We start from the raw sequence: 26,502 nt of genomic DNA on the forward strand, positions 1-26,502 counted from the left end.
CATACCAAGAACTGACTTAGTTGGTCTTTAAGGTGCTACTGGAAGGAATTTTTTTTGTTTTGACTATGGCAGACCAACACGGCTACCTATCTGTAACCTCCACCACTGGTTATGTTGGCTGAAGCCAATGGGAAGCTGTTGTCCATAGTGTCTGGAGGGTCACAGGTTCACCATTCATACTGTGAGGGCTAGATTTTTAGTTAAAGGCACATTTTAAATGAGGAACATTTTGAAAATGTTATTTGCTGATACCAGCTGTAGCTTTCCATCTTTGCCATATAGTTTAAGAAGTTTTAGGCTTCTGGCTGAGTAGCCTTAAAAAAAACACCACCACCAGAAACTGGTGCTTCTGCTCTGTGCTTTGATTAAACTTTCCATGAGGTGACTTTTTACCATTAAGATTAAAATGTAAAACAAATTTCATAACCTCTCCCCACAAAATAGACGTGATTATTTTATAAACTTAAATAGGGGGTGAAAATTCTAAAATGATAGGCTTTCCTCTGTCAGCAAGGATACAGTCATCATAAGATTGAAAAATGAGTCTTTCTTGTTATGGCTGTAAAGCAGCAAGCTGCATTTCTGATTGGGCACAACCAAAGCTGGAGGAATCTTCCATAGAAAAGGTAAGGACCTCTTCCTCCACAAGTCAGCTACGCAAACTGCTCAAGTTGTACAAGTTTCCATCTGGCAGGCATACGGGCAGGAGGAGAAGCCTGGCCTGCAAGAGTACATTGCATCTCCAAAGTTTAAAAGATGCACAGCTTTACTCTTGCTACGAAGCAGAAACCATAAAACCTACACTGTGTTTGTAGGTTTCTCCTTTCTTTCCCCTGCCCCAAAAGGAAACAGCCAGTTGTAACTGTGGAAAACTATTCCAAATATTGAACAAAGGACACAAAACAAGATCAGCCAGGGTTAATAAAATAGAGTTTGTTGGGATTTTAGTAGCTGTAGATAAAAACGTAACAGAAAATATGAACACTGTGATCAAGACCATGTGATGGAGAGAGGAGGGGTCACTCAGCTGTTCTTTTTCTTCTCACACTGGTGGTCAGCGCTGCCCCTCCCCAAAAAGAAGGATTTGTCATGACTGTGTGAAGTGATACATACATGGAAGGCTTTAACCATTAACAGCCAATACACAGTGCTGCAGGGCTATCATTAGGAGGCTATCAGACTCTGTCATTACTATTGATTAATAATGCAGACTGTTTTGCCTGGGCATTTGCCCACAAGTGCGCTTAGAATAAATGAAGGAGCATTGGAAGCAAGCAGTCAGGCAGACACCTGAGTTTGGCCACAGCGTTTCATTAAGTAGATAGTCATATTGGGGAATCCATTGGAGGAGGTTATTCTAGTGATGGAAAGAATTTGGCATGCATATGGGATTTGAAGGGGGGGGGAGTGACTGCAGATGCAATTAACCCTATTTGTGATCACAGTGCATAAGAGAGTCACCTCCAGACAGTATGCTTAAACAGTTCTATCTGTCCCTGAATGTTTTCGGACCACTTTGCTCCCATTCACCTGATCCACTGCTAGTGTCTCAACCTCTGGCTGCGCCTGGGGTGAAGCAACGTGGTGGATTCGGTGTGCCACCCCAACGTGAGCCTTGTGCTGCTTCTCCCGGGCTGGGCTGTGTGGCTCAGCAGAGGTGCGTTCCGAAGGAATCGGTGGAATGACTAAAGGCCTCTCTTTGATAAGGTGGATCTCGGCAGTTTCCCTTGCCAGTAAGAAGGGAGTGGGATCAGGCATAGCATCAACAGGCTCCCGTAACAGCAGTTTGCGGCTATCCGATCCTAATCTGTAGGCCTCTTCAAATTCAGGGTTGAGGGGGGTGGACAAGCTTTTCTTCATTCTGCGCCGCGGAGTCTCTGGGAGCTTATCTTTGGGAGGGGCTGGTTTGTAGCTGGCCAGCACTGGGCTCCCGGATGGAGAGCTGTCAGAAGTCCCACTTGAACTCATGAGCTTCTTCTTGGTTGCGTGCAGCTGTGAGGTGAGGTACGCAATCGTGCTGGCGCGCTGCTCCAGTTCACTCGACAGCATGTTCAGCTTATGGCTTTTCATTTTCAGTTCTTCTAAATACTTCTTTTCCCTCTCCTTGATGGTGTTCTCAAGCACCATTATCATTGCATTCTTTTGCTCCAGTTCCTTTAATAGCTCATTGTTTTCAGCCTCTTTCACTTTCAGCTGGGCCTCAAGTTCTTCACACTTCCTTTTGAGTTCTTCACTTCTTGAAGTCCCACTTTCTGAAAGAGCAGGCAGGCAAAGAGTTTTACACCATGTACAGTCAAGCAAACTCACTAAGAAACATGTTTTACTGCCATAAAGGTGATTAAGGTAAGAAACCAGAGCAAAAGCAGCTGCACAACATTGGAACAATAAGAAAATGCTAAGCATTTCTTGGAAGGAAGTGGCTGAAGTGTTTGCTCTTCCCCCAAATTCTTCAAGGCATGAGAATCACTGAAGAGCTCTGAAGTAGCAGAATCTCAGAGAGATCTTAGAATGCTGGCGTTTCTCAAACTGAGAAACATAAAACAGCAAGATATGCTTACAAAATCTGCATGTCTGACAGAACAGGCCCATAAACACGCAAGCCACAAACTTTCCAAGAGTCTGCATTATAATTCCATCAGACTGTCAGGAAGGCAACAGGGGGCAATCCAGCAGTTCCAATTACCAGAGTAGACTTGAAGTAGGAGAGGGGATTGTGTGAAGAAAGAGAGATGGGCTCAGAAAGAGTGTGTGCGCAAATGGAGAGTGACTCTGTGCAGAGGGGTAAAGGCAAGGAGGCAGCAGCAGAAGACAGTATAGGAGCCAAATAGAAACATTCAGTGAGGCTTCAAGGCTGGGGAGAGACATGGAAAATAAAGTATAGGGGACAGTATATTTTTTTTGAGGTTTGAGAAAATATAAAAAGGTTAGACGAAAGGGCTCTAAAATTGTCAGTATGACTAGGAAGGGTCTGTCTTGCCAGTCACTTCCACACATTTACAACTCTCCAACACAGATAAAAAACAGCAAGTAGTTCTTAAGCATGGATGCAACCTGCAGTGTTAGAAACAGAGATATGAAAGCTAGGAGTGAAATGGCACCTTAAACCTAGTTATGGGCGCCACAGTGGAATGTCTAGGCAAACTTTTTTTATAACAATACAAAGCTAAAATGAATGAACTGCAGCTAAAAACTTGTGTCATTTTTCACATGGTCTATTCCTCATCTGAAGACTGTAAAAAACAAAGCCCGGCCCCTAGGGCTGAGCAATAACTGTTTTTCAATATCGTGATATATCACAATATACATTCCCAGTGGCGGATTGTATTTTGAGGAGTTAGTGGTTTGACATGGTTGCCCTCTTCCTGGCGCTGTTCCTTTCCCCTTCCTTGTCTTTGATATTCTTTCATGGCATGAGAACAGCCTATAATGTCCTAATCAGTTAGGAGAAAGAGATAGTGATGAGTACCTTCTTTGATGTTGGACATTGTTTTGAGAAAGTGAGGCATTGGGAGTGGGTGGCTAATGAATAATCTGCACATAGTTAGTAATGAATAATCTGCATTTAGCCAGTCAGGCAAGCCACACAGGCTAGCTAGCTAGCTAGCTATAAATCAATGGTTTTGGGCAGAGTTAGAGAGAAGCTTGAGCACTGACTGATCTGGCTGTGGGGGTCGTGCCACCGGAGGCTACCTGGGGGAGTTACTTCACCGCTTCTTGAGGGCTTCCATGTGGCAGGTTTAAGTACTTGCTTGGTATGTATATATTGCTTGCTGTTTAGAATGAAATCTTTAATCTTCTCACTCGCTTGTGTTTTGTGTTACTTCTAAATCTCATTTTAAAAGAAGCACTTTGCATTTGGCAAGACACCTGCTTACCGACAAACACCCTCCACACCATTCTCACAGCACTCAACCTCCCATTTCAGCAGAAGGTAACCAGTTAAATCTTATCCCCTCCATTTCCCCTGACACAGAAGTCCCCTCTCAAACAAATAAATAAATAACCTTCCTTCCTTCCTTCCTTTTAAATATGGAAGAAAGCTATGGAGGGGGGAGGGTATAAACACTTCCTTTTTTCCACTGAGGAAAGGAAGGAAGGAAGGAAGGAAGGAAGGAAGGAAGGAAGGAAGGAAGGAAGGAAGGAAGATGCCGAAGTGGGGATGCCGGAAAAAATCCTCCTTTCCTTCCACTTTGCAGTTTTAATCTGAAATCTTAGGTGCAGCACTGCTCCCAGAGCTCAGAAACTACTTGCGCTAATGAAATTCCCTGTTGCACCTGGAATAATGGGAGTTTCAAACGCTGGCAACCTATGCTTCTACAGTCTATCCCCCCCCCAAAAAAAAGCTACCTGGGAGATTTCTAATCTCAAGGTTGTGGGTTCGAGTCCATGTTGGGCAAAATATTCCTGCATTGCAGTTGGTTGGACTAGATGACCCTTGTGGTTATTTTCAATGCTATAACTCTGTGATTCTATGAAAATCAAATCTGTGAAGAGGGAGATGCAATTTGAACCAGCCTGTTTTGGGGGAGATTATGGGAGCACTTCTGCCAACACTGACATTCAAGAAAATGCTGGGAAGTGAATTAGCACAACCAGAAGCTGAGGCAACATTGCTAGTTGTCACAAGAGTGACCAACACCAGCCACAGCATCCAGTCCTTGTCTTGATCAGCCTTGACGTTGGTTCTCCCTGATGGAAGGAGGGCTTCAGTGTAAGAAAGTTCCACAAACTCCTGGCCTAGAGAGTTCATTTGAACTTCTTTGCAAAACAATTTCAATGCAACACTCCAAGAAGGTGTCTAGAAAGTGCTCAAGATTCTCTCCTTGTCATTGCCAGCGCTTTCGACACCCTCTAAATAGAAGATGGTTGAGAACACTCACCTGTTGAGTCTGAGCTTTTGAGAGTCAACTCGTACGTCAGATCTGAAAAACATGCAGAGTTAGGAAAGCTGGAGAAAACTTGCCCATGTGCAAAACTCATAAACAGAACATTTTCACAAAACATTCAAAGTTTTGCGGCTCACAGAACTGGGTGATCAATTGCAGCAGGATCTTTATGTCAAACATTCCTGCCCCGGCACAAAAGGTGGGTTACAAAACAAAACAAAAATTGAACAAACCATCCTACTCAAGAGCAGACCCATTGGAGTTAATGTACTTCAGTCTATTGACTTTGGTGTGTCTACTCTAATATGACTAGTTGTCTTACCCAAACTCTTTAGGTCACTCTAAATCAGCTGAGAGTCTTCCCTGGGAAGCCAGGTTTAGATGCATACCAAAGGCTAGCAGTGAGGTAGACACACAGAGCTCTTTGGGGAGAAAGTCCCAAACCCCAGATGCTGCTGTCAAAAGGTACTGGCCTTTCCAGTATGAAGCAATGTGGAGACAGCATGAAGAGGGGACTGACATTGGAGAGAAGCAGAGGACAAGAGCAGAGACGCCCCGAGCAGAACAAAGGGAAGCTGCTTGGAAGCAAAGGTGGCTTGGGCCACATTACCTGTGCAGTGCTGCTGTAGTCGCCGAATCTCAGCATGCAGCCCTTTGAGGGTGTCTGCGTGTTGCCGCTGGAGGAAGAGCAGGTTCTTCTGGGCGCTGTGCAGCTGGTTCTCCAGGTTTGATGCCGCCATCCTGACATCCAGTGAACCTGCTGAGTGAAGGGCAGAAGAGGGGAAACACAGCACCTTGAGACCAAATCAGGGGCTTTTTTCCTTGCAGTTTCCAAGTCCAGGGCAAAGCAAGTGAGCTTTTGATCAATGCAGCTGCGCCAAAATGAGCCCATGTGCAGAGAAGGCCATTCCCTTTCTGCAGCATGGACACTTTCAACTAGGATGTGGATGTTTCCAATAGTGGAAACCCCAGTGCATTCAGGGTAGTCATGCTCATGATGGGGGTGGGGGCAGAGGATACCACCAGGTGCTCATTTGTTTGCAGTTAGCATATTAAAAGGATTAGTGCCAGACAGACTTCAGGGCATTAATCCCTTTAGCAGACTGAAGTGGAGTTCTGAGAAAACCCAGGAGTGTGTGGCCTCCTTCTTGGTATGAGCTGCCAGTCACCTCCCTGAGCTACATTTAGAGAGAGACTGTAATCCCTCAGACGGGGGAAGCCCGCCCGATAAGCCATGATCTTAGAAACCAACAGCAAACAAACATTCACAGGGCCAGCAAAGGCTGCAGCTGAGCAGCAGCACTGAACAGCTCAGAATGGCAAGGAAACCCACCACCACCAGGAAACCTTTTTGTGTCGACATCTACCTGTAGCAGGTGTGCTGCCGCAGCTGATGAGACACTCATGCTTCCAGCTGCTTCTGGTCCAAGAGCAGGAATGGGGAGTTTGTGGCCCTCCAGGGATTGCTGGACTACAACTTCTGTAATTCCTGGCCACTAGCCAAGCTGGCTGGGTTTGGTGGGAGTTCAGCATCTGAACAGCACTATGCTAGTGATCTCTAACAGGGCACAACAGAACACACACCAAATCTGAGAGACCTGGAGTCAGTGGGACTGGATGAACGGAAAGGGTTACTGCATGGTCTGTCAGTGAACCAGGCACTTGAGGCTGATGGCCAGAGTTTACTGCAACCCACAGCTGCTGGAGAGAAGCAGCAAGACCTTGGGAGCAGCCTCTGCTGAGATGAAGCTTCAAGCACAGACTGGGGGGAAGGTGTGTGGCAGAGGAGCTGAACCATGTTTCAGAGGCCCGCTCCACTGTCGTGGATACCACCTGGGACTTCAGGGAAAGGCCTAGGCTATCCTTTCCCAACCTGGTGCCCTCCAAATGTTCTGAACTACAACTCCTATCAGCCCCAGCCAGCACATGCTGTAGCTCTGGACACTTGGAGGCCCACAGCTTGGAGAAGTCTGGTCTAGCTTACCTCTTAGGCTAGAGAATGGTTGTGGAAATAAAGACTGTAAAACATTTCAGTGAAAATGCTGGAGACATTAGCTAGTAGCAACGGGTCATGATTGCTAATAGGTTATAGGGTTTTTTTAATTGACCAGCTATGGAGACTGACCAGTCTCTTTGTAACTTAAGGTGATGCTGTTTGCAATCAAGGGGGTGGGGGTGGGGCACAAACCAGGATGCTTTCTGTCTAAGCAATGACTGGCATGGGGGCCCACCCTCAAACCGGGTAGGAGGACACTTGCCCTCCAGCCTGCCACTCACTCACAAGAGGTGCTTAGTTGACATGCTTGTTTTATAAAAACAAAGGCTATGCAGCCTGGGTTGTAGAGACAGACTCTCATTTCTTCCATGCAGAGGGCAAACGACACCAAAGACAATCCTGTCTCTGTCTTATCACAGCTCCTATTCACCCTGGAAAAGACCCTGATGTTGGGAAAGATGGAGGGCACAAGGAGAAGGGGAGGACAGAGGACGAGATGGTGGGACAGTGTTCTCGAAGCTACCAGCATGAGTTTGACCAAAGTGCGGGAGACAGCAGAAGACAGACGTGCCTGCCATGCTCTGGTCCAGGGGGTCACGAAGAGGCAGACACGACTAAACAACTAAACAACAACATTCACCCAAGAGGAGGCCTTACTGGCATCAGCAGCCCAGTCTAGACAGAAACCAATACTGCGATGTTATAAACACATGTGCCAGACTACTACCAGCCCTCAAACAGTGTGCCACTTCTGCTCTACTTCTGCATGAAAAACTAAGAGCAAACATGGTACCCAGAATAAACCCACCGAAATCAATGAACATGACTAATTGAGGTCCTTTGATTTCAATGGGTCCACTCTAAGTAAGCCTATGGTCTGGAGCTTGGTTGGATATTTTGGAGCCTCATCAATGTCTAAAGTGTGCTGTGATACATGCATGAAGCTGTTTTACCTGCTGAGGATGGTCTACTCTTGACTGGCTGCATCACTCCAGGGTCACTGGCAGAGAAAGCTATTCCACATTACCTGCTATCTGATTATTTTAACTGAAGATGCCAGGAATTGAACCCCAGGACCTGTTACTGCCAATGTGATCAATCACTGAGGATTCTTCCCTTATGATGATTCCTAAGAGACTGTGATCTACTCACAGAGTTAAAAACTGGCAGTGATCCACCCCCTTTTGGGGGGTTTGGGTCAAAGTTGTTGAGTTTTTCCAAGGAGGAGGTAAAATGTTGAGCTTTATTTAGGGAAGCCACAGTTGTTCAGCTTCTTTTTGGGGAGCCAATGATCTACTAGTGATCTACAGAAGTTGTCCAGTGATCTACAGGTAGATCATGATCTACCTGTTGGACATGCCTGCTTTAGTGCTTTTTCTTGAATGAAGAACCTCACTTTTTAAAAGACTTCATATAGCCACTTGGACCACTCAAAGGTCTGAGTTAACTTTTGTAGTTCTGGTAGCATGTGTGTCCTTGATAGATTAAAGGCCAGGAGAGGAGGAGTTGGAGATCTCCCCCCAAAACAGAGCATCCTTGCAGAAATAGGAGAGCAAGTTTGTGCAGAAGTTTGTTCCACAAAACAATGGAACTTTCATGAAATTTACAGCAGAAGGATCCTGGATCAGGATTAAGTTTTTTAACCAATTCTAAACCAAGAGAGGGTCTCCAGTAAAGATCTCTTCGCAATGGAGAGACACAGCTCAAAAGTGTTCTGGTGGGACTCTTGATTTCTGCAACTGCCTTAGAATCACAAAAGCACGGAATGTACAACTTGCTGCTTAAATGGAATACACAGGATGAGATTGTTAAATCCTCCATGATAAAGTGGGCGCAGGACTTGGGGCACAACATTATGTTTGAAGACTGGGAAAGGTTATGGAACACCGGAATGAAATTCACGGCATGTAGTGCCTTGAAGGAAAATATTATGAAAATGACATACCGGTGGTACATGACCCCAGTCAAGCTTGCAAAGATATATCACCTGTCTGACAATAAATGTTGGAAATGTAAAGAGGAGGAAGGGACATTTCTACACCTCTGGTGGACCTGCCCGAAGGTGAAGGCCTTCTGGGAGATGATACATAATGAACTAAAAAAGGTGCTTAGACTCACCTTACCCAAGAAACCGGAGGCCTTCCTCCTGGGCATGGTAGACCAGAGGGTGGCTAAGAAAGATAGAACTTTCTTTATGTACGCTACTACAGCAGCAAGGATTTTGATGGCAAAGCACTGGAAGACACAAAATCTACCCACATTGGAAGAATGGCAGACGCAGCTGATGGATTATATGGAACTGGCTGAAATGACTGGCAGAATTCGAGACTCGGGAGAAGAAGAAACGGAGGAAGTTTGGGAAAAATTTAAGGACTATCTGAAAAAACATTATAAATTGTATGAATGCTAAAAAATGCTTCTCTCTAGGAAATTATAGCTTCAGTATCGGTAAATCTTTGAATTGGTAAATAAGGCACAACAAGACAGAAGTGGTGTAATGAAATAATTTTATTGTGTTGAAACTAAAAATTAATGGATTTGGATTGAAATGTTTAGAGACCAGATATCACGATAAAATGGAAGATATATTATTATGTTTAAAATAAGTCAACAAATTGCTGAGGTTTTGGTTTTACAGAGAATGCAGTGTCCGGAAGATGGGGGGAGTCCATTAGATTTATGGAAACATGTATTTGGAATTTGAATTTTGTATATTATAAACCTAATAAAAATTATATTAAAAAAAAAATAGAATCACAAAAGCACGGCTGTGAATTGAACAACCTCAATTAACTAGTTGGGTTGAGGGTTACTGCTACCACGAAACTGTGCCCAGGCAATTTTGCAAAGCATTGGTAAATAATGGGAACCCACAGACAGCCCTTGTTTTCCCATTTCTTTTATAGCTTCAGAGCCCTGAAGGCAACCCACTCTCTCTTAGTTTTATGCATAAGGCCCAACTCCCCAAACCTATTAAGCAGTCTCTGTCAAAGAACACATTAACTTGCCCAAGCTGTATGCATTCAGGCTTCAAAAAAGCAAAATTTAAAAGCAGCAATGGAGACATGGTGTAGAGTACAGCAGTGCCATCTCTGACTTGTTTTGAAGCGGCATATCCTTGGCTAAAACCCAGGGGGGGCCTTTATAAACAGCCCATTCCATTTTGTTCATGGCCTCAAGGCCCATCCTTCACTAACGCTGTCAATATTTCTTAGCTACATTATCTCTCTCCAATGAGCCAGCCTTGTCTGCACAGCTAAAAGCTTTACTGCATCTCGGATTCCTTAAGTGCTTGCTGAATTCCCACTGAGTGGGTGACATAGCGGGGAAATGGTGCTCCCTTCCTAGGCATGGTACGACTCACCCAGCCAATCCTCTCGCAGCAAGCCCTTTGCACTCTGAAAGCAGGTGGGGGTGGGGCAGGGGAGAGGCTTACCAGCAAGCAGTGCAAGTGGGAGATTTTGTTTTGTGCAAGTCACACATTAATTTAAAACATGTTCCCACTGAAATACAAAAAACCCAAAAACTAAATGGGCTCTGTAGCATTTCCAGTATATGCCAGCATGCACAAAGCAGTTGGTGCTCCTGGAAACAGTCAACCAACAAATCTTATTCTGCTTACTCTATGTAAACATTTGCATTTACTGTTTCTTTGCTGAGGACACCTGATGGAGATAGGAGGTGGGAGCCTGCAGTTAAGATGGCAAAGAACTGGAATTGTTAAAGCTCGCAGCTCACTAGCGAAGAATCACTCATGGAATCGGGAGAAAGGAGGCAACTGCTGGATGCTGCTGCTGCTGCTGCAGACAACACCTTCACAAGAGCAGACACAGAGTTCCAGGGATCTTCCAAGGACAAGACCAGACAGCAGCTTCCTGTACCCAGGACTGAGTGCTGCCAAAGCACACCTGGGAGCATGGGAAGTCTGCTGTTGTCGTCCCCCCAACAAACAAGGTGTGTTGATGCTCACTTATGGAGACACCAAAGCCCTGGCAACCAGTGGAGGGCAGGTGGAGGGACTGGTGCAGGTGGAAGCATTCCACACACCTGGGCGTGCCTCAGCGCTCCCTAAACTGCTGCCATTCAGCTGCTTTGGACTACAGCTCCCTGAGTTGGCTTGAGCTGACGAGAGCAGAAAAGAGCCTCAGATTAGTCAGGAGGCAGCCTCTCTACTCCTGCCAGGGAGGTCTGTGTGCCAGGGAGGGAGGGAGGGAGGGAGGGGGAGTGCCATTCCCAAGATTCCCGACCTTCACTGCTATGTGAAATATCTGCTCTACCAATGAAGCATTACCAGCCCAGGCGAAAGAGAGTCCAGTGCCGGAGTCCAAAAGCAGTGAAAGGGGACATTTCCAGCTTGGGGGGGGGGTGACTCTGGTTGCCCAGCAGCTGCAGTTTTAGCTTAGAGAGACTGGCTTTATAATGAAGTACTTTATCAAATGGTAGTTTGAAGCCACCTCAAAGTGCAGGCAAATGTCACACCTACACGCATACACACAAATGCTCAGTCATGAAGTTCACTGGCCAGGCACTGCCTCTCAGTCCAGCTCACCTTCACACGACTGCTGTGATGATAAAAGCCGGCCGGGGTGGTGGGAGACTACCTATGTTGCCTTAAGCTCTCTGGGCAAAAGACAGCATACAAACACAGCAAGTGAATGAATTAAATGAAACACCCTCCACACTGTGGCACTCAGAGCATTTGACATTCGAGTCTCCAGGCACCAGCAACAGCCTTTGTTGGTGGTCCACGTGAGGGGCTGTAGCCTAAGTTCTCTGTCTGCTAGTGCAGGGGGGCTTATGCTAGCAGGCGGGCAAGTTTTAATGTTGCACAACAGAGGAATCCAACACAGCAGCTGCACTAGCAGAAACTCGTTGCCAGCAATCTTCTGCCGGCACAAAACATTTTGTCAGAGGAACAAGTTACACCAGTAAGTGACTTTAACTTAGCACTACACTGGATACAACCTGAGGTGTCCGATGTCTGAATCAGTCGTAAATCTGAATGTACCGACATCTGAAGCTACCTTTGGCCAAATGAAACCCTTTGGGCAATCTATCCTACTAGCAGCTCCTCTCATGGGCCTCACTGAGGGCTCTCTCTCTCAGCCCCGATACGTAAGACCCTTTTAGCTGGAGAGACAGAACCTTTGGCAGGCAAAGCATGCACTCTTATCACTGAGCTACGGCCCCATCACACTCTTGGTGACTGCATTCTTCAAGCAGTGATCTGCAACAAAAACAAACCAAATTATTTCATTTTATCTGAGATTTTAAAAAAAACAAAACAAACCCAGGCGTTCCAGTGCTATATAGTCACACCTTGATATTGCTGGCTGAAAAGTCAGAACAACCTTGCTAATGGACCACCACAACCCACAATATCTACCTAACTACCTACCTACCCGCCACCCCTTTGAAGAGCCTCCAAAATCCTCTGCTACCTCCCATTCTTCTTTGATTAATTAAGCAAATGCCCCTCTCACAGTACTGAAAACAGACAAGGAAGAGGTTCTACGGGGCAGATCTACAACTTCAACATCTGAGATCCTTTGGCAGGTGCCTTAATGACAGTATCTCCTGGCAAGCAAAGACCCCACCCCCCTGCTAAAATGGATTATAAATTTATCAGCTGCTTAGGAAATAACAACTTGTACAGGTTCAGCTCCACTGAGACCATCAGGATTATACAAAACGACCATCTACCCTGTCGGAGCTCTCCGATCTTTTTCCTGAAGCCGGGCAAGTGCTTACCAGGTTTTAAGAAGGCAGCATGAGGGCTGCTGTGTGTGTGTGTGTGTGTGTGTGTGTCAAATTTTGGACTTTCTTCCCCCCCACAAAGCAGTGTGCAGCCCATGGGTTCCATGTCAAAGTACTATTGTGGCCTACTTGGTATGAAAGGTTGGACCACCTTGTTCTCAGAGGCGTAGGAAGGGGGTGCGGTGGAGGCAGACCGCCCCGGGTGTCATCACTGAGGGGGGTGACATTTGGCATGACACCCACGACACTCAAGCCTACCCTGAGTTGTCGGGGGAAGGGGGGAGCTGCGCTGCTTTGCCTTCGTTTTGACAGCTCGGGGGAGGCTTGGGCGTTCTCTGTCCAAGGGCGGTGTGCTCTGGAGGGACATTTGGTGTGCTCCCCGGGCTCCCCCTGGCGTCCCTCCCGGGGGCAGCACGTCCTCTCCCGTCTGGCTGCCCCCATGGTGCTTGTAAGGCATCCTGAGCCCTGGAGGAGGAAGGAGAAGAAGGGCGCTGGAGGCCGGCCAAGAGCAAAGCAGATGCCCCACGGAGCCCGACTGACCCTCCCTTGCTCCTTCCAGCTGCCCAAGAGCCATGTCACCTGCCCACCACTCCCAACTTGTGGGGATGTGACAAAAAAAATTCTGCACTGGGTACTGCCTGACCTTGCTACGCCTCTGCTTGTTCTAGAGGGAGAAAGGAGGCCTTTGGAAAAGGCTTGTTCAGTAGCCTTCCAGAACTCACTGGAACCTCTTTTTTCTTTCTTTCTGCACATGGCAGCCATTTTGTGCTGGCACCCACGGCACTTTTATGAGTACCAACACTAAAAAAAGCAAAAAAAGCAGCAGTGGTCTAGCCTAAGGCTGACTTTGAACTCTACACTGTACAAAGAACAAACCTTTCATCTCCTTTTCTCTTTTCCTCTCCTCTTCCCCACACCATCTCTCTAAACTAGGGGAGGGGAACCTTTGGCCCAGGGTCCAAGTACCACCCCCAGGCCTCTCTGTCCAGCTCTTAGGTTTCTTCTCAATGGCCACACCCCACCTCCAGCTACAGCTTCACTGACCCGGCTCCACACTTTCCTAAGTGCTTTTGCCTTCCTGGAATATGTTCTTAGAACAAGGATAACACCACTTGCTGCCTGGAAGAAGAAGGGAGAGGGGAGCATGGTGTGGGCATGTAGGACCTTCTGCCTCTTGCATGGCTAGAATGCAGCCTGCTGCACAGAAGTAAGAATTGCATCTACTACCCCAGCCACGTTTGCCTCTGGTCCTTCCCAGCATAGGCATGCAACCCCTGGAAGGTTTCCTACCAGAGAATACAGCTATCAGGCAGAAAAGAGGTTCTGCATGCCTTCTCTATACAGCAGAACTCACCTAAAGAACAAAGGCAACCCAGAAGCAGGTAACACACTCCATCCATTACAATGAACTTGCATGGTAAAAAACAAACCTTTAAAAAACAGGGATTAACTGAGTCATTTAGAGCAGGGTTTGCCAAACTGTGTTTTGCAGACTACCATGGGCACAAGCTTCTTTCAGGTGGTCTGCAGCATGTCTGTAAAAATGCAGTTGAAAATCACACAGCATTACACTTTCTACAATGAGGGTGTGGTTTGGGAACCATGGATTTAAACTCTATATTTCTATTATATTTCAAGAAAAGCATTCATCACTAACCACCACCAAAATCCTGTATCACAGGCAGCCAAGGTTGGTACTCTCCAGATGTCATGGACCACAACTTCCATCACCCCTGGTCATCATGGCCAATGGCCAGGGATTTGGGGAACCGTGGTCCAAAACACCTGAGAGGCACCATTTAGGCTACCCACTTCTCTGAGTGTGGGTCCTTATGTAACCGTCACCATCCACATACACTGCAACGTTTTGTGCAGGCCCCGTTTGCCCTTACAGATTTCACGCCATCTCCTGGCCCACCTACAAGAAAAGGGAAGAAAGAGGCGGCAGAAGACCCCTTGCAACAATGGGAACCAGGATAGTAACATAGGAAACCTGCCTCGGACCCCTGGGTCCAACTAGTTCAGTACTGTCCACTCAGTGGCTCTGCAGGGTTCAGGTAGGAGTCTTTTCCAGCCCTGGCTGGGCATACCGGGGATTGAACCTTTTTCAAGTAAAGCATATTCTCTGCCACTGAGCTTCCATATCTGGGCACCTGTGAGGAAAGTGGGTGGGGGGAATAATGGCCGGTGCTTTTGCAGGGTTTTGGTTTTTTCCAAGTACCGCAACAATGTTCCAGTTGTGTCATTTTTAGAACTCCTGAACTAAACAAGCTATTAAAAAATGCAAGCATGCAAACACAGTTGTGGCACCAGTTTCAGCATTCCACTGATAGCTCAGTGCCACCCAAGAAGGATGTTTTAAAAGATTTTGAGATTTATTATTTTTTTAAAAATACCTTTTATTACTAAGATTTCAAAAGGACAACAGCACCAGTAAATCATAATACAATACTGTAACACTAAACATGCTAAAGGGAAAAATAATAAAAATAAAACAAGAACAGGAACTGTCTCCAGAACTGCTTTGTGGAAACCATGGTTAAGTGCTCTGTAGAGCAGGATTAAATAGGGCAATAAATTAAAAGGAGGAATGCTTATTTTTAAAGCAGGGCTGGGTGAAGGGGGCATGATTCCTTTTAATAAGATTTGATTACAGCTTTTTCATAATACTGTAAGATAAAAGGAACTAATCTAAACAAAAAACAGAGAGAGAGAGAAGAAAGTGCAGAGTTCTCTTCCAAAGGCATCTCTGAACCCTTGTCTCACACGGAGAGGCTGGACCCCCCCCCCCCCGCCAGCTCTCACCTGGGAGCTTTCCTTTCTTCTACCAGTTTCTTCCCCTGGGAGATCCTCCTCTCAGTCCACCAACCATCCACAACTGGGTGAATGGCATGATTCCGACCAGTCAGCAAAACAAAGGCGTATGTCATAGGTAATGCCAAATAAAGTTGTTTTTAGTTTTTAAAATAAAATTAGTAGAGCATGAACATCCAAGGCATCTAGTCACCAAAGCAACTAAAAATTAGATCCTGGTACCCAGACACTTAAAAATGTGTCCTCTGCCAGCACTGTAATACTTGGTCTTCTTACTGGTTGAGTTCACAACCAAAAGGCACAGGTAGTTTCCAGAAAAATACGGAACCAGCCCTTTAAGAAGCTCCGTGAGCTCATGTTCTTTTCAAAAGAATATAAAAAGCCTCTAAACATTTTCTATTTTTAAAGGCATATGACATGTTTTATGAAGTGTACATTCCCCACCACCACCCCAATCTCCCAGACAGAATGCTGTAGTCTCCTTTCAGTCGACCTCTGAATGTCTCAGGTCTTAATATCACTGTGGAGTTATTTTTAGGTACTGTGGCAAGTCTCTGATGGAGCAGTAACGGAAGAACAATTAAGAGGAGAAAGTCTCAAAGGCTATCAAGAGGAACGCCCCAATGCACTCAGGAAATGAGCAGAGATAAGCAATAGGGACGCTTTTCTAATTTCCCCCCAAGATGCTTTCTGGAAAACTGATGCAATTTACTTTAAATCAGGGAGGGAATATTGTCACAGGGCCAGGTGTGGCTGACCACTGGCCCTTTCCATGTTATTCGACTCCAACTCTGATCAGATCCAGCCTGCATGGCCAAAAGTCAGGGGTGCTGGAAGTCCAGTTAGAACTGGAGGGCGTTGGGTTGTTGGGCCAACAATGGTAGGTGCAGTTTAATATAGCTCATACCTGAGAGCCAATGTTGCAACAGCCATCTTAGAAAGACAACCAGGTGCCAACGCCCAGGACAACACAAACACCTTCATGTGACCTAATGCAATGAAATTACTCCATCTGGGTGGAGCCCAAGGGCTGTTGCCGCTTTGTGCCCTGCATATTATAATTGTTGGGGCTGTCCAAAGCTCCAGGCCATGTTGTTTCCTTCACAACAAAGGTGGGGGATCTGTGGCCTCCAGATGTTGATGGACTACAGATCCCAGCGACTGGCCATGCTGCCTGGACTGATGAGGAGCTGCAGCCCAACAACATCTGGAGGTCTCCCATCCCTGCGCAACAATGGATGCACAGAGGTGCAACAGCCAAGAGTGCTAGCGGGAAGGAGGGCGGGTTGGTCTGCACATGAAGCAGAACGATGTAGAACAATCATGAGGGGACAGAGTGGATTCTACCACTTCAGTGAGCATTCTATGCTCTCCCCAAACATCTGCAAATGGAAAACATCAGGGAGAAATGTTCTAATCCATCTCCCTCTCTCCCTCTGTTGTGCTATATTTCTACTTGCCAAGGGGTGTGTGGTTTGTTTGTTTTAATCCTTAGGGAAATCCACTTCTGAACTCTTCTCTGTCAATCTACCACCTCAGGTTCCTATCACCACCACCTGCTGTCAAGTGCACACCAGGGCTCACATACTGGCAGCCAGACATCAAAAAGTGTGCAGAGACAGGAGATGGGAGGGGAAGAGACTGAAGACACATGGCTGGCCACATCAGCATCCACAACTCTCAAACTCTTCTCCTACCACCCCATGCTCCCTCAGAACCATTTTATAGATTATGTGGAAGAACATGGTGAAATTTGCAGCTGTGTCACTTTGAAAGGCAAGTGGGTCTTGTGTCTGATTTTTTAATCAACACCCCCCTCCCTGCATAAATGCAAACCACTTCCTACAGGAGGCTTGTCCTGTGTTGTCATTCTAAAAAACTGAGAGAACATGGAGTTACTGGGAGGAAGTAAAGGTAAAGGTTAAGGGACCCCTGACCATTAGGTCCAGTCATGACCGACTCTGGGGTTGCGGCGCTCATCTCGCTTTATTGGCCGAGGGAGCCGGCGTACAGCTTCCGGGTCATGTGACCAGCATGACTAAGCCGCTTCTGGCGAACCAGAGCAGCGCACGGAAATGCCGTTTACCTTCCCACCGGCGCAGTACCTATTTATCTACTTGCACTTCATGCTTTCGAACTGCTAGGTTGGCAGGAGCAGGGACCGAGCAATGGGAGCTCACCCCGTTGTGGGGATTCGAACCGCCGAGCTTCTGATTGGCAAGCCCTAGGCTCTGTGGTTTAACCCCCAGTGCCACCCGCGAAGTAAATGTATATGCAGTAAATGTGGATGTGCTGGCTGGGGTTGTAGTCCAAAACATCTGGTGTCCCCAGGGTGGCAAAGGCTGAACTAGAATCAGCCCACCAGGGGAAAAGGCTTAGCATGGCTCACTCTTCAAGGCCGACTCTTCAACATGCTAGTTTTCACTAATTGCATGCAAATTTATGTTTTTAACAACACATTAATAAAAATACGACTACCTCACCTAAAGCAGCCTAAAGTAGCACAATCCAAAATTCTACCACCTCATTCTGCATAGTTTGTACTATTATCCCTCCCTACTCTCCCAATTTTCTGGGCAGAAGAAAAATACTTTGGATTGAAATGGCAAATTTACAGCAGTCTCTTCTGAGTAGCTGGAAACTGAAAAGTTAAAAGGTATATATCCATATGCACTCAAAATATGTTATCACCAAAACCACATCTGAAAGGCACCCAGCAGGCTATACTCATCTGCAAAAACACTTCTGAAAATTTAATCTTGGATGGCTGTAGTCTACTGGCTTCAGAGATGCGGCAAACTGCCCCACCCTCTGCTTATGCCTGCAAGCAGCCCTGAGTGGCTGAATTTTAAAAAGGGTCTATTTTTAGCCCACTTCAGACAGCCTCTCAGAGTAGAAATTACTGTTAAGTGGGTGCTTTGCAGATTCTATGAGAGGGATGCTCTTACTGTGAGACATTTTCAGAGGGGGGGGGGACTGTTTGAACCAGCTGTTCTGTTGCAAGGATTCTGTTTACACTCAGAAAAAATGTGTGTCTGTCATTTCTGAAGCTCTGACACTCCTAGTAGAGGGAGGTTAAATACATCTTTTCACTTAACATGCAGGGTTTTTGTTTTTTTAAAAAATGCAAATATCATCATGAACTTGGAAGGCAATTAATGGGGTCACTCATGGGGGGGATTTAACCTTTTCCTCCCTTGCTGCAATCCTGAGGAATAGCCCTCTTGTAATGTTGGTATTTAGGTGTTGTTTTTTGGGAGGAGGAGGGGGATCCTTTACTGGTGCTAATGGGGGATTCCCCACCTTCCAAAAACAAACATAGCAGCATCTGGTAGGGTTATCCTCAGCACTCCAGCAGAAGGAGGAAAGGTGAGATCCCCCCCATGCCTAAAGTAATCCCGAGCTGATGGCAGCAACATGAAACACCCGTGCATATTAAATACAAAGACATTTTTCTCCATCCTGCCTCCATATGAACTAACCTCAAAACTTGGGGTGGTGGCAGAGAGGTTGCTTCTGGCAGCCTTCAGTGCTGTTATCTTTTCCTAAAATACAGACAAGGTGGGTGGGAATGGTAGCAAGTGGAGCCTGCAAATCCTTATACAGATACTGAGGCACAATCTGGGGGGTGGGGCAGCTGCACCTCCCAGTGGTGTGTGCTGACATTTTAAAAAAAACACAACCACTTTCCTGAAAGTGGTTATTAGTGCTGAAGATATGGAAGAACTGAAGCAACACACTCTGTATACTATCAATGAATCTTGGATAATTTAGGGACATCTTGGGCTGCAATCTCAAAGCCCTGAAATTAACATACTTTGACCCTTCCTGGGTGGGCAGTTATCTGAGGCTGGAGATGGGCAGCATTTTTCATGAAGCTGAGCTGAGAGGAGAGGGCCATAGTTGCCCATGGTACGCAAGCCACACTCACCTTCCTATCACCACAATTTGCAAATTCTAACAGCGCTCCAAGAGCTTAGAATCCTACAATCTTAGAGCTGGAAAGGCCCCAATGGTCATCTAGTCCAACCCCCTGCAATGCAGGACTCTCAACTAAAGCATCCCTGACAGATGGCCATCCACCCTCTGCTTAAAAACCTCCAAGGAAGGAGAGTCCACCATCTCTCATGGGAGTCTGCTCCACTGCCGAACAGCTCTGTCAGAAAGTTTTTCCAAATGTTTAGTTGGAAACTCCTTTCTTGTAACTTGAAGCCATTGCCTTGAGTCCTACCCTCAAGAGCAGGAGAAAACAAGCATGCTCCCTCTTCCATGTAACAGCCCTTAAGACATTTGAAGACAGCTCTCTCCTCTCAATCTCCTCTTCTCCAGGCTAAATATACCCAGCTCCTTCAAGCATTTTTCGTAAAGGCTTGGTTTCCAGATCCTTGATCATCTTGGTTGCCATTCTCTGCACACTTCCTAGCTTTTCAACATCCTTCTTAAATTGCAGTGTCCACAACTGGTCACAGCATTCCAGGTGTGGTCTGACCAAGGCAGAATACTTCTGTTGATGCAGCCTAGAAGAGTGTTAGCTCATGTTAAGCTTGTGGTCCACCAAGGACCCCTAGATTTTTTTTTACATGTACTGCTAGTAAGCCAGGTGTGCCCCTGCCTATCTTTGTGCATCTGGTTCTTCCTACTCAAGTGCAGAACCTTACATTTGTCCCTACTGAAATTCATTTTGTTAGCTTGCGCCCATTTCTCCAATCTGTTAAGGTCATTTTGAATTCTGATTCCGTCTTGCAAGACCCGTTTGTTCAAGAGCATGAAAGAGCGGAGTGTGTACACCGTGGAAGCAGCGGCAGACATCTGAACATACCACTTTCAACTCTTAAAAGTTATTGTCTCCCTGCAGCATAAGGGCTTCTTCCACACTTTTGCAGAAACACACTCTGGTCATGCCATGCAAGCAGAACAGATCTTTGTGCATTACTTTTTAAAAACCTCTTAATCTATACTTCATCAGATCAAGGATCCATCTAGCCCAACATACCTTTTTCACAAAGAATTCAGTCACTGGCCCCGCACCTCTTCCCATCACGATGCAAGCACCACACTTCCATCCATATCCCCAAAGCAGGCAAGCATTCTGCTGCTAAGGCGGAATGGCAACCTGCCACTTGCTGACAGCATAGTGCGGACAAGGCCTTGGCAAATGCCAGATCCCACTACAGGCAACCCAACAACCCAGCAGAGAGAAACCCATGGAGCCACCAGGGCTACATTACTCTGCCTTAATCAATTTATTCTCCAGCTGAGGTGGACAACTTTCTTCAGCATTAGAAATTCACCACTTCAACAGACAGGACTAGAAACTTATTCCTTATTTTAAAATCACAAAAGCTTGTGTTCATGGGAATCAAAGACAAGTAGAGCACAGAAGGATGAGTGCGAACCATTTTTACCTGCGCAGATAAAAATATAATCACTACTAAGTTGTTTGTTTTACATTAATTTTGAAAGAAAGACGTAAGAAGCAGGCAGGGATTGAGGTTGCTTTAAAGTTTCTTTAGCAGACCACCATCTGCACAGCCGAATCAACAAGTTCTAGTTGCACAGCTTTGAGGGCAAAGAGAAAAGGATACTTCTCTTTTACAGACAGAGGGCAACCTGTCTTGCTTAGCCTCACCCAAGCAGCACCATTTTTTTTACAGTGATGTAGCAGAAGCAGCCTGGGAAAGAATTCAGTTGGAAAAATATTCCAGCCAAGTTCTGAAAAGGTGGAGATGCTTGTGAGACACAGCAGGGGGGTTGCTGCAATAGGATGGCTTTCAACTGTGCACTGCAGTAAAGGGGAGAGAGGGAATGCCTGCAAAAGGAACATGTCATCAAAGTTTAGCCTCAGATAATTCCAAAAATCTTTACCTCTTTTTAAAATTATTAAAAGCTGACACCACAATAATCTACACACTAATTATGGCAGACTCTTTTCCAGCCAATAGAGTCCAATGCCCCCATGAACATCAAACTTAGTGAACAAGCCATTTGTCCCTTGTCTTACAAAATGCACACACACACACTTTGTTAATCACTGACTGCAAGCAAACAAGTAATGTCCTCCACCATTAAAAACTGGCTATATAACAAATACTAATAAGTTAATTACTACAGTAGGCTGCACCAGCATTAACTTACAAATTAGTCTTTAAAATTAAATGTTGCTCTTAACGCCATTTCTTAACTTTCAGCAACTTTGAGTACTTCAATCATCTAAAATAAAAGGAATGACAGACTACAAGTGTCATCTGTACCAAACCCAGAAGAAAGTTTTCTTTCTTCTGCTATTCTAAAGCTTTATGCCATCTCCACAGTCTTCAGAGGTAAACAGATTCCAATTACCTGCCAGCTGACAAGAATGAAGTCGGGGGGGGGGGGGCTGCCCATTGTTCCTGACCATCTAATCACAAGGGATTGTGTCCCATTCATTACTTCTTAACAGTAGCAATTTTCTATTTTACATAGGTAGAGCTCAACTGGACCAATTAAAAAGCAATGGCCTTGAAAAAAAATCAATTACTAATCAAAATTTGTACTCGGACTTTACAAACTAGCAGTGATTTATCTGTTATAGCAATTTTTGTATAAAATCTAAAACTGGATAGCAGATGCAAAAATTATTAGGAAGATGGCCAAATATTCTTGCTAATGTCTATTAATTTTACCAATTCTTTAACAAAGGCAACCCCTCCCTCAGACATGGCTGCCCCACCTTTTAAGTTGAAAACATATAGTAACAAAGATTGTGGTCAGACTTCAAATTCTACAAAATACAGGTGGGGTATGTGTGTGAGGCACATGCTGCAACTGATTTAATCAGTAAGTGAGATAATTTGGCTAAGGTGATTCAAAAAGTCAACTAAATAAAACTAGTTCAGATAAGGAAGGAAAACCAAATATTTCTGTTAATCAAAAATAGACAAGTTCCCCTACAAACTAAGACTCTCACACAATCAATCTCAGAATAATCATGATTTATTTATAGCCAAAAGAAGAAACACTTAAGGGAGGGATTGTTGCAAGTCCAGTTTGAAAGCCAGCAACAGAAATACAGTATTAAGATGGCTAATTACTGCTACTTAAGAATGGAGAGAGAAATACCTTTTGCTCAAGCATTCCACATCCCCCAAAGCAGGAAAGCCTCCTGGATCTCTTATGAACCTGCAATGCGGACGGCAGTCTTACAACCCCCCCCCCCCCAGAGATGCCAAAGAAGCGCCTCTCTACTTCCGTCTTAGGTTACATTTCCAAACGCACTGCCACAACCTAGCAACATACATCAATAAATTTCACATTTCCCAGCCAGTGTCAGCTCCAGTGATTAGCAAAAACTAAAACCCACCCACCCTTATGTCCCACCTTGGGCTTAAGCCGAAGAAATATGCAGACCATGGCCAGCCAGCCCGGTAGCTGGGAGGAACTCCATTTCCGGGGAGAAGCGTGCCTTGCCTTTCCTTGTTAGCATTTCCACAAAGGACAGGACAAGCAGACGGGCTTGCGCCCAGATCCAAGCCCTCCTTCCCACACATGCCACAACGCTCCCATCTTTCCCCTCTGCTTGTCCACGCGATGCGACTGCGATGTGACTGCTGCAACGGGAGCTGATGATGGCGATAAGGTCACCTCTTCCCCTCCCCACCCGCAGCTCAAGCACAGCGCTGCCCTTCAGAATCCTCCCTCTCTTTAAGCTGAAAGGGAAACCAGACCAAAGCCAACTCTCCCCTGAAATCCAACAGCTCCAGGGTAGAGTATTTGTATTTTCCAGACAAAATACAACACTGGGACCAGAGATGGCAAAGGGGGTGGGGATAAGACTTCACATTAGATGTGGTTAGGAGGCTGTGTAAACTCCATACATTTAAAGCACCCACCCCCAAAGAATCCTGGGAACTGTAGTTTACCCCTCACATAGCTACAATTCCCAGCACCCTTGATAAAGGACAGTTCCCATGGAACAAGATTCCTGGAGGGATAGAGGGAATGTGAGTCCAACGTACGCTGAGTTAAATAAATGAGGCTAGCACTTTTACCAGTGGGGTCACACATTCTGAGAAAGAGGGGCAGCAGAGCAGGCAACTCCCCTCTTCCCCACTGCTCCCAAGAGACTCCAGAAAGGAATCCAAATTCCCCCATGAAATGCTGAGCAAAGTCACTGCAGGGACCAAGTGGCAGGAGGGGAAACATCCACCTTTGTTGCCTAATCAAAGAGAGATGCACAAACTGGCCCTTCCCCTTGATGGAAATCCAAGATGGAAAGAGGCAACCCAAGGCACTGAAAAGGCAGAATCAGTTCCCTGACTTGGGGAAGGCAAAGGCAGGGGAGAGAGAGACCTTGCTGCCTTTTTAACTGCACATGAACCCCACTGTCATTCCTTTTTTAAAAAGGAGTGCCCTGATTTCTCTCTCTCTCTAATGGAAGGGACAGTGAGCGGCCTCATTTTTTCCAACTATCTTCACCTCTTTGCTATATGGCAGGGAGGGGGAACCAGTAGCCTTTGAGAGGCTGCTGGGTTGCCAATCCCCACCAACCCCCATCTGCACAGCCAATGGTCAGGGATTGTGGGAGCTGTAGTCCAAGAACATCCAGAAGACCACAGGTTACCCACCCCCGCTATATAAGCCAGCTGTCCTATTCATTTACAAGGACAGGATGCTTTGAACCCCTCCCCTTTGAGATCACGCCCAGAGCTTCTTATTCAGGGGAGACTGCCTTGTTCTCACCCACAACATAACTCTTTAACCGGTTTAGGGGAAACTTGCAACCATCCCCCTTCAAACACTTACATAGAGATGGAAAACACAAGGCATACCCTGATCCCACACTTGGGCAAAAGCTTCTGGGTATTTCTCCCACTCCCAAATAGACTGAAAGACCAAGGGCTTGCTTTTTTCTATAGCAGGGATGAATAACCTGTGCCCCTCCAGATGTCGCTGGACTACAACTCCCATCATCCCTAGCCATTGGCCATGCTGGCTGGGGCAGCTGGAAGTTGGGAGTCCAGTAACATCTGGAATACCACAGATACCCTGCCATAGCTCTATAGGGAAGAAAATGCCCAGATCTTTCTCTTCTCTTCCCACCAGCTCCACAATCTTGATTTAAATCTAGAGTGGGGTAGAAAAGAATTCGAGGGCAGGGATGAAACAAAGTGAAGCAGGTTAAAGTATGGTGGCATCTCTCTCTGTCCCCTATGCGGGTTCCCTTTCCTCATCTGTCAGGATGGGTGTTTTGATCCTCCTTAGAAAGACAACTCCAGCAGGCTTCTTGGGGGGGCTCTCTTGGCCCTCAAGGCACCTCATCCACACACCCATAAGCCAGAATGAGAACATTTCCCTGGTCCCTATGAAGATTCTAGTGTCTCTTCAGTCCAATACATTTGGAGTGTGAGTGTGTGTATGTGTCTCTTTTCCCAGTATCCCTCTTGGAGGAGGATTCACTTCTATAAAACCTATTTATTTATTTGTTTGTTTGCTGGGGAAATCAATGCCCAAATGAAGTGTGTCCCATTTTAGCCCAAATATGGGCTGCCTCTACATTAATCCTCTTTGCAAGAACTCTTTCGGGTTGCTGGGGAGGCCCATTGCATGCACGTTCTCTCCTAAATTCTACGAACGGGGACATTCCCATGCAATCAATTCAGGGTTTCCATGGGTATGTGAGCGTCTTTTTTATTTTCCCATTTCTTTTTGGAGGAGAATCTGCTCTCCACTTGTACTAACTAAAGAGATACAAGTGTGATGATTTGTAATTCGCCAGGTAGGATGGGATATTTAAGTGAATGGGTACTTTCTCCCCCAAAGTTCCTTTTTGCAGGAATACTCACACCAAACTTACATGGAGAGGAAAGGGTCCTGCCTCTGCCCTCTCTGGTATGAGCAAGAATACCAAGGTGAGGTGGTTGGTTGAAACATGAATGTGTTCCGGGAGTCTTTCTCCCACTTGGAGGAAGACCCACTCCCCACTTGAACTGGGGGAGAACTGTCCTCTCCAACCCCACAGTGGGGAGGGGCAGTGGACTTCTCACCTGGGTATGAGGATGCCCATTATTTCCCAGGAAATGGGGAGGCTAGAACATGCAGTTGGAGTCTTACTTCCTGCCCCCGTCCCCCCTTACGCCCTTTCCATATGGTGGGGGGAGAGGGGCAAATGAGCTCTGACCCACTGGAGAAGAGGCACCCACCACCCAGGATGGGCGCCAGAAAGTGTTCCCCTCCAGGGGAGCTGCTCCCAGACATGCGTCTGAATTTCCCACAATGCCCTGGGGCGCAAGGTGGGGTCTGTGGGAACCCCAGAGGGTGCCCTGATCCAGCTGACCAAGTGATGGGCATAAAAGCAGGTAAGCAAGCAGGGGCAGGGCAGGCGCCAGAGGGCAGCTTCCTGCGCGTGCCCTGGCAGCCCCCCCAGGGCGCCACCTTCCTGCACCCACCTTGATCAATGGAGGGGAGGGAGGTGCCCCATAAGAGGAGGAGTCCTGGAGGAGAAGCTGCTCACCTTGCGGGGACCTTCTTCTGCCCCTTTTCTCCACCTCTTCTGACGCAAATGGGGAGGGGGCGTCAAGACCCCCCCCCAACTGAACGTGTGGAAGGAAGGGCGGGCTGAGCCAGTCCCACAAGGCGGTGCATGCCGGGAAGAACGCGATGAGGGGTCGCGGGGGGGCTTCTCGTACTCACCCGCCGCCGCCGCCGCCGCTGCTCCCCCCGCCCCACTCGGGTCCTGAGGGGGGGAGGGAGGCTGAGGGAGGGGCAAGCGCTGCCCCCTGCCGGGGGGGAGGGAGGGAGGAGGAGGGAGGGGGCCGGGGTGACGTCGAGGGCAGAGGAACTGCGCAGGCGCGGAGGCTCAGGTGCAGCCGCGGCGAAAACAGCAGCTGCGTTGCCGGGGCAACCAGGCCGGCGCTTCCACCGGCGGCGGTTGAGGCTTCCTCTCCCCCCGCCCCCTCCCAAGCCCCGCCCACCGCCGGGGCAGCCGGAAGTCCGTCAGGTGCAGCTCTGGCCAGAACCCCGTCTCTTGCTTTGTCTTATTTGTAATAGACTTCAAGATTATTCCCTACAATC

General features: G+C 46.7%; 1 protein-coding gene across 5 annotated transcripts; it reads right to left on the reverse strand.

Annotated features, from left to right (window-relative positions):
- Positions 1–913: 913 nt before the first annotated feature.
- CCDC92 (coiled-coil domain containing 92) lies at positions 914–26,250 on the reverse strand. 5 transcript variants are annotated; one of them, XM_081892866.1, is made up of 4 exons: positions 26,122–26,250; positions 5,497–5,646; positions 4,881–4,922; positions 914–2,252 (listed from the first exon to the last, which is right to left on the reverse strand). In XM_081892866.1, exons 2-4 carry the CDS (start codon positions 5,624–5,626, stop codon positions 1,477–1,479), a joined length of 948 nt encoding a protein of 315 aa, XP_081748992.1. In that variant the 5' UTR covers positions 5,627–5,646; positions 26,122–26,250; the 3' UTR covers positions 914–1,476. The 5 variants fall into 5 exon arrangements, with proteins under 5 accessions (XP_081748992.1, XP_081748993.1, XP_081748996.1 ...); XM_081892867.1 differs by having other exon boundaries at positions 5,497–5,643; positions 26,122–26,231; XM_081892870.1 differs by lacking the exon at positions 26,122–26,250 and adding an exon at positions 25,943–25,965 and having other exon boundaries at positions 5,497–5,643.
- Between the last annotated feature and the right edge of the window lie 252 nt (positions 26,251–26,502).

The sequence above is a fragment of the Podarcis melisellensis genome (genome assembly GCF_964234715.1).
Source record: "Podarcis melisellensis genome assembly, chromosome: 16".
In the NCBI taxonomy this organism is placed as follows: domain Eukaryota; kingdom Metazoa; phylum Chordata; class Lepidosauria; order Squamata; family Lacertidae; genus Podarcis; species Podarcis melisellensis.

What these genes read in the sequence shown, in the direction of transcription:
- CCDC92 (XM_081892866.1), bottom strand. Translation starts at nt 5,626, where the DNA reads ATGGCGGCATCAAACCTGGAGAACCAGCTGCACAGCGCCCAGAAGAAC. An exon ending in ACTACAGCAGCACTGCACAG is followed by an intron (nt 4,923 to 5,496) that starts GTAATGTGGCCC and finishes CATGTTTTTCAG; the next exon opens with ATCTGACGTACGAGTTGACT. An exon ending in CAAAAGCTCAGACTCAACAG is followed by an intron (nt 2,253 to 4,880) that starts GTGAGTGTTCTC and finishes CTGCTCTTTCAG; the next exon opens with AAAGTGGGACTTCAAGAAGT.